Below are 14,045 nucleotides of genomic sequence, written 5' to 3' on the forward strand. Positions count from 1 at the left end.
TCACAAAAAATATACATACAGACAGATAAAACATGCATCACAAAAAAAAATCTAAAAATGATTTTTAACAAAATTGAGGTGGAGCACAATTAAAAACCCTGATGCTGACCTCTGACCTCCAGATGCAGGAGCAGGCCTGTATGAGTGTGCACGCGCACGCACACACACACACGCACACATTCATGAACACAATGCATTGATATATGTTAATGGCACATTAACAGTTTGCATGTCTTTTCTTTGTGTCTTTCTGTTTCCTTCCAGGGCTGAGAATTGAACCCAGGGCTTCCTATATATGTGGTACAGGTGCTCTACCAGTGAGCCACATCTCCAAGCCTTGTCTTTCTCAGACAGGCTCTCACTGTGTCCCTGAAACTGGTCTTGAACACATGATCCTGCTGCCTCTGCCTCCTTGGTTCTGGGTTTATGGCAACGTTCTGGGTTTATACCCAATGTTCTGCATCTTTTTCAAAAATTGAACTCATACGTGAAACCAGAGTATGCCAAGGTCCTTTCCTTTTTTGACTGCACAGAGCAATTGCTTATGATTTTTGTAAGAGTTACAAGTTTTAGTTAGTTAGTATTTGAAGTCTTTGCACTTGTGGAACGTGCATTTCTTTCTGCTGCTGATAATCCCAATGACAGGCACCAGTTTATCTAAAACTTCCCCGTTAGGATAAATTGTAACAGCTTTTCCCTCAAGTGCTACCTCCTCAGTCTTCCCCGGTGTTTCCACTTGAAGTACAAGTACAGAGTTCCTTCCCTGAAGGATCAACCAACTCCTAGAAGGGTGTGTGGTATAGGAGGAATAAAAGGGCATTTCTGCTTATCAGGTATTTTCTGAGGCTTTTTAACAGGAGGCACCTCTAGAGTTGAACCTTAAGAGGAAGAACAAGCTGTCTAGAACCTACAGGACTTCTTTCTGTGTACTCTTCTCCCCTTCCTTGCCCATATCCAAAGAGGTATTTATTTGTTGTTTGGAGAACCTTGTTCTAAGTACTAATAACATGGTATAATGATGTCTCACCACTCAGTGAATTTACATTCTAGTGATAGGAAATAATAAAGTATGTGTGATTATGATTAGTCTGTGAAGAACATGACAATGGAAGGGGATAAAGACTGATGGGGGATGAAGGAAGGGTACTAGATTATATAGGTTCATCAGGGAAAGCCTGATGAGTATCTGACATTTGAGAGAACGAGAGGACAGAGTTCAGAAGGAGACCCTGCCTCAATACATACAGTGAAGAGCAACCCAAGAAGACTCTGACCTCAGCCTGGGGCACATGCACACATACATATACATACCACACATCATTCCAAAACAAGATCCTAGCAGTTCTCTAAGGTCAATCACGAAAAAGAACACATACATCAATGGGTAGCAAAGCATGCTAGTCCTAAGGGTATTATAATAGTGGCATTCATACTTTCGTGGTAACCAGGAGCACTCTAATTAAACTTAAGGACTACTCAACAAGGGGGATACCATGCCTCATACTGGAAACCTAGTTATTGGAAGAGAATCTACAACCATTGGTTTATTAAACCAGTATAACCCCTAACAACAGTCTAAATGTTTGTCTTTATAACCACAGATGAATGTAGTTTTTAATCCAGGAAACGTTTCTTTGCAATAGACAGAGACTGTTAGAATAAACCACAACCAATCAAAATGCAGGTACGTGGAGTCCAGTTCCAAAAGGATGCATCTTCAAAATGCTCCCACTCTTAAGGTTCAGGGAACATTTCAGAAAGATTTGTAGGAGCCAGGGAATCAGGGAATTTTCTGTGAGGTTATGTTTCCTAATATCAGAAACTACAACCCACAAAGTCTCAACAACATGATTGCGCAGATGTAAGCTTGAAGGATGACACGAATGAATTGCCAAACTGTACAGAGAAAAGCTCGTGATGATGCAATCCTACAGTAGGAACTGTAAGCAATGGAGGAGAACTGAGAACAGGAAAGGTGGCCTTCCCCAGGCCAGAGCCTCCAGCTGGTTGTTCGGTGACAAATGGGCAGCTCTAAAAATACACATATAATAGCATTATACCAGCTGAACAGTCTATATTTAGGAATGTGTATGTACGTACATATACGTATACACATACAATAGCAATTAGTTTTAAAGAAACTAAATTTGAAGGAGAGCGGGAGGGCTAAATGGGAAGATTTGGAGGTTAGAAAGGGAAGGGAGAAATCTTGTAATCAATTTATAATCTCAAAAATAAAAATAAAAAGGAGCCTTTCCTCATGTCTTCTTTTCCAAGGTGACTAATTTTATCTGGTTATCATAGCATTGTGTATATAATGTGGTTTTTGGCTAAGTTTTCATTTGTAGACATGATCTATTTGGTTCTGATATTGGGAATAATTATTTAGCCCTCTCTTACAGCGTGTGAGTTATAATCCCTCAAGGCTATTTCATATTTTTCATTAGATCACTCCTCAGTACCCACATTGGTGTTTTATATAAACCACCTTAAGCCTGAGCCATGTTGTAAACTTTGTTTAGTTTTTTTTTCCTTCTGATACTTTATTTTCCTGGAGGATAATTGGTTTTTCTTTGAGCTAGATTCTTTTTATTTACTTATCTCCAATTTATGTCTATGCCAGCATGTGTCTGTCAGTCTCCTTCCTGTTCATGAAGAAATCTCTCTTGAAATCTTTTGGCTAGGACCAGTCTGTAGCAGTTGCCTGGCAGCCATATTTGGACTTCTTATTGTGGGTTCCTCTTGCCTGTTTTCTAGATCTTCAGTGCTTGATTCTTTGTTGTCTTATCACAGTGGAGCCAGTAACTGCCTGAGTAAAATGTAACAAGAAGTCGATTTCACGAGGCCTTACAGTTCTGAAAGTCTTTTAATAAGCACATTGAAATTTAGAATTCCAGATCAGAAATCTTTCATCCATGATCACATGTTGTCCCACATTTCTGTTTCCAGTGTTGATTTTCAAAAAGTCTGTAGCAATTCAGGCTACTCCTTTCGTATATATGATAATTTTACTGATTTACCAGGAAATGTATAGACTCCTGTTTCTAAAGTTTTAGAGCTCCTTGCTTTGAGACTGTTCACATCCACAGTGTGGGGTACATAAGGTCTTTCATTCCAGTTGTCTACTGGAATCATTTCTTGGTTTCTTTGTGTTCTGTTTTGATGCAGGGCTTGCACCCAGGGCACTTGAGTATGCTCAAGGTCTATCCCTGACTTGTCTATATCCCCACTTTCTCTGTTCTTTTTGAGTATTTAATTATTTATTCCTCTGGACTATTGTAAATTCTTAAAATGTTCTCTTTTCTTTTATGCCTCTAATCTCTTCTGTAGGCATTTTTCTGAAGTTTTTTTTTCCTAGTGTATATCTTAATTTTGAAATTATCTTGTGTTTACAATTTTTATATCTTTCTTAATTTATGAATTTTACTTGTTTCATAGTATATTTCTTTCCTGAATGTTTCAGATACAGTGCTCAGATTCCTCTGTTAGGATTTGGAGTCTACACAGAAAGTTCAGACATGCTGTTTTAAGTGTGTAGTGGGGATAGAAATGGTACCAAAGAAGGAAGCATGGAGGCAGAAATGTCAGAGTGATACTGTTTACTGAGATTTAAAGAGGTACTGATAGCAGATGGGATGAGTAGGGTGTTCCAAGACAGAGGAAGGAAATGGAAGAGAACTCTGAAAATTCACTGTGGCTGATCTGCTTGGGTAGGGAAGAAGCAGCAGGTGAGAAAACTTCACAGTTATGTCTAAAGTAAATTTGGAAGATGCTTATGGTATCGAAGGGATTGTTGTATTTGAATTTTGAACCTTTCCACTTTGCTAAATATAGTTACTTTTCTCTCTCTCTCTAGAAAGATAAATTTTTAGATCCAGTTTGGAATCATTTCATTTTTTAAATTTTTATTTATTTATTTTTTTAGAACCTATTTTTAAAACAGATAGACTCTCAGGCCCTTCTGTGCCCCAGCGACCAAGGCCTTCCTTTTACCCAGCCATGATGGGGTTAGTGTTACTGAATCTGTGAAGCGGATGCCGAGAATGAGGGATGCAGAAATATCTGATCAAAATCTCAGTCCGACATAAACCGGAGATGGTTGGGGGCTCTGGAAACTGAGGATGCCCTCTAGGAAGTGGGGGTATTACCCCACCACCCCACTTCCACTTAAACTTTCTACCAGAAATTCCTTCACTTCACCTTGCTGTTTATTGCTGTAATTTATTGATCTTCCCTTGGGTCAAAGGGCGATCCTAGAATTCCTCCCTACCTCCACTTGCAGGGGCCCCTAGAGGAGCCTTCCTATACTCCACCTATCTTTCTATGAGGGCCCCAGGTTGGGTTCCATATGCAAGCCCTTCCAGAGACGTGTATTTCATTTCATTGGAGTTGGAACAGGGGTCATGGCCCTTCCCAGAGTTGGGGAGGGATATGGGCACACTGACTTCTCCAGTAGGGATACATTCAGGTTAGAGCTGCAGCTGTGTAGCCTTCCAGTGTCACAGAAAAATCATTTAACCTATGACTGATTTGTAAGCTTGTAGTCTTTACGTACAGAAGTGAGGAACTCTTGCTTTGAGTTTGATTGAAAACTAAAACAACTTTCATTTAATTGCTGTTTTTTTTTTCCTACCTAGTTGTAACGCAATTAGAAAATAGAATTTTTGCAAAACCATTTTTTAGTATTTGTTACTCATTCTTTTGGTTCTTTTATAGTTTAATTAATTTTTTTTTTCTTTTACACAAAGTCTCACTGTGTAGTCAAGCTATCATCTGACTTTCCGTTTAGTTCAGGGTTTCCTTGAAATTTGAACCCTCTTGCTTCAGCGTCCTACATACTTGTATTGCAGGTATGTGCCACCATTGCTGGCAATAGTTTGTTGTTTGGTTTTTTTGTTTTGTTTTTGTTTTTGTTTTTTTTTACTTGTAATAAATGTGTTATTAAGCAATGTTTAGTTTTCCTTAATTTTGAATTTTATGCTAATGGAATGATTATGTATCCTTGTGCCTCTTGCCCTTTCTAGTCCAGCTATAGACTGAAGTATGTGTTTCCTAAATTCCCATGTTAGAGCTCCAACCCTAATGGAATGGTATCTGGAGATTGGGAAAGAATTGAATTTAGATGAAGGCATGACAGTGGATCCATCTGGAGGGATTAATTTCTCCATAAGAGATGCTGGAGAATTTGCTTTTGCTCTGTGAGGACCAGTGAGAAGGAGCTCATCTACAGGCTAGAACCTTCTGCCACACATGACTGCTGACACCCTGATCTTGGACTTCAGCCTCCAGGACTGCCACAAAATAAACATGCTATTTAGGCTACCTGTCTGCCTTGTGCTGTCATGACAACTTGAATCAAAACACCTTTTTTTTCTCAATTATGATTTGAAAATTAAAGTGTTTAAGGAAGAGTATATCACAGTTTATCCATTCTGTGGATGGAGGATATTTGGAATATTTCAACTTCTTTAAAGGGTCATTTTGTGTTTTTCAATTGGACATATTAAGATATATATATATATATATATATATATATATATATATATATATATATGCCATTGGTAATAGTTGTTTTTGACCTCAAGAAAGTGCTTTCAGGACTGGAGAGATGGCTCAGAGGTTAAGAGCACTGGCTGTTGTTCCACAGGCCCTGAGCCATTCCCAGCAGCCATGTGGTGGCTCACAACCATGAGATCTGGTGCCCTCTTCTGTGTACAGGCCTGCATGCAGGCAGAACACTGCATAAAAAAGAAACAAACAAATAAATCTTTTTTAAAAAAGAAAGTGGTTTTATAGGCTTTACAAGAGTATAAGGGGTAAAAATGTTGCTTATGAAATTTGTGAAATGTTAGTGTCACTTACCTTTGCACTGGTGGGCAGAGAGTTTCTCTGCATTGAATTTTTGTCAGATTTTATTCCTATGCTAGTGTGGCTCCTAGGAGCGTTGCCATTGTTACTTTAACTGAGTGTTACTGAGTCACTTTGAGGCTTAGCATCTTTACAAACATTTATGGACCATCATATTTTTTTTCCTCTGAAGTTTCTGTTCATGATTTTGCCCACCTGTTTAATGAGTTGGGAAGCTAGTTCTTTTTTAGTGGGATATGAGTTCCTTGGTTGAGTTTAGAAACTATCTACTGAAACAATTCTTAGGTTGGGGTCCTGTTTATGTAAAGATGAGTAAGGCGGACTCATAGCCTCAATTTTTATTTTATCGAGGTTCAGTTTACCTGTAAACTTAAAGCTTCTCTATTGTCTCTGTACTCATATATGGTTAATAAAGTTTCATGAGTTAATCGGACATTGTTTCCCTGCTTCATTTTAGCCATATGTAAAGCATCAGTCTCTGACTGTCTGATATGTATATACTCTTTTCACGAATGTATCGGAGTGTTCTGTTTCTCATTTGGTTTTGAATATAGAAATAAGTTACTTTCATGGTAGTGGTAAACTATAATGGCTTTTTCCCCCCTTTTGATCAAAAAATGTTGGGTTTTGCTTCTGTGATTTGAATCTGTTTTTCAAGGACCTTCCCCCATTTTTTTCCAGATTAAAATTACTATCTTTTGTTTCCAAAACGTCTTAAAATGCTGTTAAACCTATAAACTTAATCCTAATGCATATGAATTATTGTTCCTCAGAGTGAAGATACACAACAGCAAATCATCAGGGAGACTTTCCATTTGGTATCTAAGCGAGATGAGAATGTTTGTAATTTCCTAGAAGGAGGATTGTAAGTATAGCATTTCATGTTTTTTTTTCTAATTCCCAGTGTGTAATGAAAGTATACTAACCAATTTATGATGAAAATCCCTTATTCTAACTTTTTAGATTAGAAAAATTAATTGCTACCACTGTTAGGCATAACTCTGATTCATAGACTTTTTAAGATATGCCATCTTTCTAAATATTTTATAGTGTTATTTTATATAAAGTTAATATATTCATATAGTAGAATTCATTTATTTTGGGGAAATAGAAAGTTTTAAATTATGCTTCTCTCCTAACCTTAGTCCTTTTTCCCAGTTTCTTGTGTATTCTTCTAGAAAGCGCATTTTATATTTACTGACATGTTCATTGCATGTTTCTTTTTTGCATAATGTTTTGTAAAATTTTGCTTGTAAATACATCTGGAGAGATTGGGCTTATCCAGTAGAGGTGCTGGCTGTCAATTCTGATAATCTAAGTTTGTCCCTAGGACCCACATAGTAGAAGGGAAAGAACTTATTCCCTCAAGTTGTCATTTGACATACATACACACATACAGAGAGAGAAAAAGAGAGAGAGAAATGTAATAACACTTAAAAAAATACTGGAACAACATATTTTCTAATGGATTTAGTATTTCTAGGATGAATGCAAATAAAAATTCAGATCATAGACTTTATTTTCTTATGAAAGTCAAAGTCTGTATATATACCTACAAACCCCTAGTATAGAGTCATCTAGTAGATGTTTTTATTTTTAAAATGAAAAACAAATAGCTTGGTAAACTAAACAAATATTGTAAATATTGTAAATATTTCTCTCTTTTTCATTGTTTGCAGCACTGGGAAGTAAACCCAATGCTTTGTGAATGCTAGGCATGTACTTTTCTATGTTGTGTATCTGTAACTCTAAATACTTTAAAATTAATGGATTCTTTTGAAAGCAGTTTACTTCTAAATACTTCCTCCCCAATTATATAATTAATACACTTAATATTTTCTCATTGAGAATTAAAACTAAGTATCAGCTAAGCCTCATGAATGATAGTGCATATTGAAAAAAAACAGAGCAAACAGAACCCATTTTCTTCTGACTATACATTGTTTTTTATCATGTGAAAGTTTATTTGCATTTCAGCAGCTACTTCATATACTTGCATTTAAAAAATGTTATATCATGCTGTACTTAAACATGTAATTCATATTTGTGATTTCTAGATTTTGCTGTTAACCCTTTCCAGACTCTAACTTAACGACCAAGGCAGCCACTTGTTTCTATTAAATTCCTGTAGGAATGTGGTTGTCTTTGCCATACATACTGCTTCTTTCTCATCTTTTTATCTATCTCACAGGCTTCTTACCTCGCGTAGTACATTGCATGTAGTAGACTGTGAGAGCCAGATTGATACAAAAGAGGGTCCCGTTTAGATGGACATTATGCTTTGAAAGTCAGATTCTTTCTTAACTATAAAAAACTGGAAGTAAATACTGGACCTTTCTATCCTTGTTCTGGTTTTGAAACTGGCTAGCCAGTTCCCTCAGTCATATTGTTCAAATTCTTGGAACTACATTTTCTCCTCCAAAGATATCTAAGATATCAAAAAATTTCTGTTTGTAAAATTTTACATATTGTATTTCACCTCTGTACTGTCTAGTTTTATGTCAGTTTGATACAAACTAGAGTCATCAGAGAGGAGGGAGCCTCAGTTGAGAAAATGTCTCCATAAGATCCAGCAGTAAGGCATTTTCTTAATTAGTGATTGATGGGCAAGGGTGCAGCCCATTGTGGGTACTGCCATTCCTGGGCTGGTGGTCCTGGGTTCTACTAGAAAGTAGGCTGAGCAAGCCATAGGGAGCAAGGCAGTAAACAGCATTCCTCCATGGTCTCTGCATCAGTTCCTGCTTCCAAATTCCTACCCTTCCTTCAGGGATTACTATGTGGACCTAAAGTTAACCCTTTCCTTTCCAACTTGCTTTTTGGTCATTGTGTTTCATTACATCAATAGAAACCCTAACTAAGACAATTTCTTAAATGAATTTGTACTAGTATTAAAGTAGTTTAAAGTGAAGTTGTACTTTCAAGGCTAACTGTGTCCTTCCCTTACAGAGATCATTAGTTTCTCTGAGCATTAAGGGCTACTTTGTTAAACATTTTTCAGAAGCATGCTCTTCTTTTAAAGGAAAACCTACAATGAAATTGCTGATGTGCTCATTTCGCCCTTTCAGAGAACAATTGTAAATGCTGTCCTAATTACATCAGAATATTTGAAGTGTACATAAAGACTTTTAAATTAAATTTTACCCTTTCTAGACAAGTAACCTAGCATAGTAGGAATTATTCATTTTTTTTTCCCCAAGATCATTTCTGGTTTTGCTTTTACAGGACAAGAAAGTAATACGTATTTAGAGAAGTTGTTTCTATAAAGCTTGTAAGTTAAGTGTTATATTTATGGAACAGGAAAATGGCCACACCCTATATTGTTGAGAAAACTCTCTTAATGTTTAAATGGTCTTGAGGTGAATTTGCCATTATAAACTTGACTATTATACAGCTAAAGTGTATTTGGAAAAATGTAAGATACTTAAGATGATTTCTAAATTTTTGTTTTAAAAATGCTGAATTCTGAATATGAATATATGAATAATAAATAGCATTTGATGAAAGAATTGAGTATTCATTAATGTGGTATTCTTGGATTTAGACTTAAGAACAATGTTTTTGGAGAATGTCTTGATGCTAAGTGTGTCTAAAGCTTAAGAAATACTCCCTTTTTTTTTCTAGTTGATAATCAGTCTTAAGCTGTGTATTTTACTGTGGCCTATGAAGTTATATCTTGTAAGCACTTGCACATGTGATCTGGTTTCTGCCTGTTTGAACCTTCAGCCTCATTGTTTACTAATCTCTTCTTATCTGCTGGAGTTCTATCTCCTTGGAAGTACAGAATTGTCTCAGTGAAACAGCCCTTTCAAGTCATTGCTTCCTTACCCCACGGTGCTCCTTTCTTCATTTTTCCATGCCCCACCCCTAATGATGTTCCTGACTCTCAATATCTATTCTGAAGTGGGAAGTCCATGGATATGGTGGGACTTGTCTTGGTTCTCTGTGTGACACTGTCTTTACCTGTTAACTTTCTTATCTCTTTACCTGATATTAATGCCTGACACATAATACTTACTCACTGAATAATGAATAAACTTAACTAAAATTAATCACTGGCTTCTTTAACTTGACATTTGTGAAGAAAATTGCTCTAATAATTTAGTTTCTGAAGTTTACTTGAATTGCTATGCCGTTGTTTTATTTTGTTTTATAAACGTTTTTAACAAATGGGATTTAGCTTGAGCTAATGAAGTATTTTGCATTTTGTTCCCTACACCATTTTAATTATTTTGTTTTGTCATTTAGATTAATTGGAGGATCTGACAACAAACTGATTTACAGACATTATGCAACACTATATTTTGTCTTCTGTGTGGATTCCTCAGAAAGTGAACTTGGCATTTTAGATCTCATTCAAGTAAGTCAGTAGCTTCATGTCACTACCCTTAGTTTTTTTTACTATATTTTGACTATAAACCTAAGATTAAAATTGTATAAAACAATGTTTTGTTTGATAAGAAGTGTTCCATAGTAGATACCAGGTGGGTATGCTGTGACATAGGGCCTGACATAAATCACGTTAGAGGAAAGATTTATTTTAGCGCACAGTTCTGGAAGTGATTCAGATTCTGCCAGTTGATTCCATTGCATCTAAGTCCATGGCAGAGCAGTAGCATAGTAGAAGAGCATGGCAGGGTAGTGCTTCTGTGTTCATGGCAGCTGGGGAGCAAGGAGAGAAAGGGGCCAGGGGAAAGATAAACATGTCAAAGACACACTCCCAGTGACCCCTTCCTCCATCTAGGTTCCACATCCTAGTAGCCTGTTTAACTATGAACTTATATAAGCGGATTAATTTACCCAGAAAGACGGTGCCCTCATGATCCAGTTCAAACCATATCAAGGGGTATAGAAACTAAACTGATTAGGACTAATTAAAACTAATCTCATTATGCATTTTCTTTGGCTCATGTGAGCTGCAAGGAGCCCAAGATTGTGAGGTTCTCTGAATATCTCCAAATCTGACCTAAAGCTTTACTCTTCTGGTCTCCTGAAAGGCTTTTGTAATATCTGTAGAACTCAAGATCAGAAAACTCATGTTTTCAACCTCATCTGTTAATATTGCTTCAAGTCTTTTAGTTAAATTTTGCTTCCTCATTACCTTCGACCTTCACAAGTAACAGAATGTGTATGTATATATGTTTGCTTTTTCATATCATTGAGCTTACAGATGTTCTATTTGTTTCTTCCAGGGTATGTATTTTTAAACATCTCATGTTATCAGACTAGTCTTCCTCCTACACATTTAGTTGTATTCATCTCTTTCGACCTCCCATGCCTGGGGGATTTTGTCAAGAACTGTCAAAGTTTAGAGATTTTACTCCATTTGAGAGCTGATAAGTTACTTACAGTTTAAAAGATGGTGGCATGAGTAACTAACAACAAAAGCATTATCCACAAAACATAACATGCCAAACCATGCCAACGTTTACCTGCATTAGTTCTCAGTTCCAGAAGGGTGCTGTGAAGGAGCCACGTGATACCTGCAACACAGTAGAGCAGATCTCACAGGGGTGGGACCTGGGCTTAGGGAGCTGCAATCTTTTCTGATGGGGGAATCATGTCTGCTCTAGTGAGGATGAGGTTCTCTTAAAGAGAAAAGGTAAGCTTGTCCTTTCTCTGGGGGATGACACTATTTGGCTGTCAGTGTGACAGATTTGAAAAGATAGTCCAAGACACAGATAGCAGTTGCCTCTGTTTCTGGGGTTGAGGAAACTTAAAATGTGTAGGCTTTTCAGAGTTACTTTTTACTCATTGTCATTCAGTAGAGGACGGTATGTGTGAAGGTTCTTGGGGACTTCAGTGTTCACATGTTAAATCTTTGGTAGCCTCATGTCTTTAAAGCTGGAACTTCTTCAGAGCTTTGCCTTCTGCTCCAGCTTTCTGTTCATGTCTCATTTTTATACAAACTATAAATCAGTCCATAATCTGTTTCATTTTCTTGTCTCAGCTGCCTTCTTGTCTTTCTATTTTACTATTTCTCTTACTTTAGGTCACTCAGGTTTTAGCACCTGATCCTCCAGAGGTCTTGCTTGTCAGTCATATAGTGTGCAGAGCCTTCTATTCACTAAACTTGTGGCCTGTTCTCGTATGCCTGGAAATGATATTTGCTGCCCACTTTAGATCTATGATCACTGTGTGCTGTCCACCGATTGTAGTTTATCTCTGTGATCTGTTTTTCTCGCTTTTACACCACTCCTTTCAAACTCTATCTAGACCTCCCTTTCTGGAGCACAAGCAAAACTGAAGCAGTCAGATGAGGACATTGGCAGGCTCTTGCTGTCTGCTTACCTGTCTATTGTGTTTTGTATAGGGGTTGCACTTACTATGTTCCTAGCTGAGGAACCAAGCCTTTTTTAGTCGTTTTCACTTCCTCTTGCTCCAGAAACTGCCCCCCTTTGTATCATTTTATTCTCTCTTCTAAAGCATTCCCTCCACCAGCACTATGCCCTCCCACTTTCACTCCCTTTTTATTGCAAAAGGAATATCTGAAACCCTTTTGCTTTCTTGCACTATTGTTTCTGAATTACAGGTTCTTAGCAGGCTTCCTCTGTTTGATTCAGATTTGCTGTCACTCTTGACACGCATTGCCTCTACTTGATCTTAAGGATAGTCTTCCCTGTTTTTGTCCTTCATCTTTAGTTATTTTATTACCTCTGGGTTGTTGATAATGTCGTAGGGTCTGTCTTGATCTTCTCTTTTTGTGGCTTTATTCCTTTGGTAAGGTGATTTCATCCAAATATTATTTATGTATTGATGGTAGCAATTTTAATCTTTAGCCTAGACCTTTCCTTTGAATGGCTGGCTGGCTTTAAAGCCCAGCTTTCTGCTGGATGTCTTCACTTGGGTATTATATAAAGATCTCTCCCTGAGGTTGATCTGAAATCTGTATTCCTGCAGTTTTTGTCTTAATAACATCTGTACTCTTCAGGTTGACTAGCCGGAACCCGAGTATTTACTTGTCCTCAGTTTCATTCTCTGCACCCTGTTCTATCTTAAGCAAATCCTTTGCCCAGCCCCTTACTACCTTCTTCCTTGCGGTCCAAGCCACCGCACTTGTCTGTATTCTGGCAGTTTCTTGAGTGGTCTCCTGCATCTGATGTTTTAAGTCTTCACTTGGTGCATCAGTTGAACGACACTGCAGTATGCCACATCTCACAGCTTTTGTTCTAGACTCCTCTGACCTCAGCTTTTATTGGACTAAAAGCCACGTTTGTCTTATTGAGGAACCTGTGTGTCTGACCTTCTTCCTATTGTTTATCTTCCTTCTGTCCCCTTCTCATGTGTTTAGCCTCTTGCTGATGCAACAGGCATCCTACTTCAGACTTTGTATTTGCTGCCTTTTGTACCTGCACTGTTCTTTCATTTGGTGCTCATTTGGCAGTCTCCATATCGTTCTTCCAGATTTTGACCCATATAACCACCTTTTTAGTGTGGAATTCTCTGGCTATGCTCTCTAAAAATCGCCTCTACATTTGTAACCAGTCATCTGTTTTGTTTTGGTTTTTTTCCCTTAGCACCTGTTATCATTTTATATGCCATATGGTTGACATACTTTATTATCATTTACTTCTAATAGAATAAAAGCTCCATGAGGACCTAGAGATTATTTACTTATTGACTTATCTATGAGGACTTATCTATATTGCATTGCATTATTACTGTTGATTTACCTCATACAAGGAATAGTAGGTCTTCGACAGATAATTGTTTGAAAAGTGAATAAATGAATGAATTTAATGCCCATATACAATATTTAGCATAAAATAACTGACAGTAAATTCTAAAAGTTACTTAGAATAGTTAAACAGAAAATAAAATGTAGCTATCACTACATGCTATTGACATTTTCTTATCTGAGTTTTAGTTGATTTGCTCATTGTGAGAATCATATATATAAGCCATATATCTATATGTATATCTAAATATGTATGTATACACATATACTGAGGACTTCTATATTTTCAGTTTATATACTGTGCCACCTCTAAAAGCTAAAAATAAAAAGAGAAAGAAAAAAGCAAACCACATTTGCAAATACAGTTGTTGGCCAGAGAGCAGATAAAAACACTTGCCTTGCAAGTCTGCTGACTTGAGTTCAACTCGAGAACGAATCAACATGGTAGAAAGAAACAACTCCATAAAATTGTCCTCTGTCCTCCACACATTTACGTGTGTGC

At 37.1% G+C, this 14,045-nt stretch overlaps 1 protein-coding gene across 2 annotated transcripts in view; it reads left to right on the forward strand.

Moving 5' to 3' along the window:
* The window catches only part of Ap3s1 (adaptor related protein complex 3 subunit sigma 1), a 44,118-nt gene that overhangs the window by 6,162 nt on the left and 23,911 nt on the right, over positions 1-14,045 (forward strand). For both annotated transcript variants that reach the window (XM_055622633.1, XM_055622632.1), the window contains exons 2-3: positions 6,642-6,733; positions 10,114-10,225. In XM_055622633.1, the coding sequence (XP_055478608.1) occupies positions 6,642-6,733; positions 10,114-10,225 (204 nt within the window). The remainder of the gene's footprint in view (positions 1-6,641; positions 6,734-10,113; positions 10,226-14,045) is intronic.

This window comes from Psammomys obesus, unplaced genomic scaffold (genome assembly GCF_907164565.1).
Source record: "Psammomys obesus unplaced genomic scaffold, mPsaObe1.curated_primary_1811, whole genome shotgun sequence".
NCBI classification, from domain to species: Eukaryota; Metazoa; Chordata; class Mammalia; order Rodentia; family Muridae; genus Psammomys; species Psammomys obesus.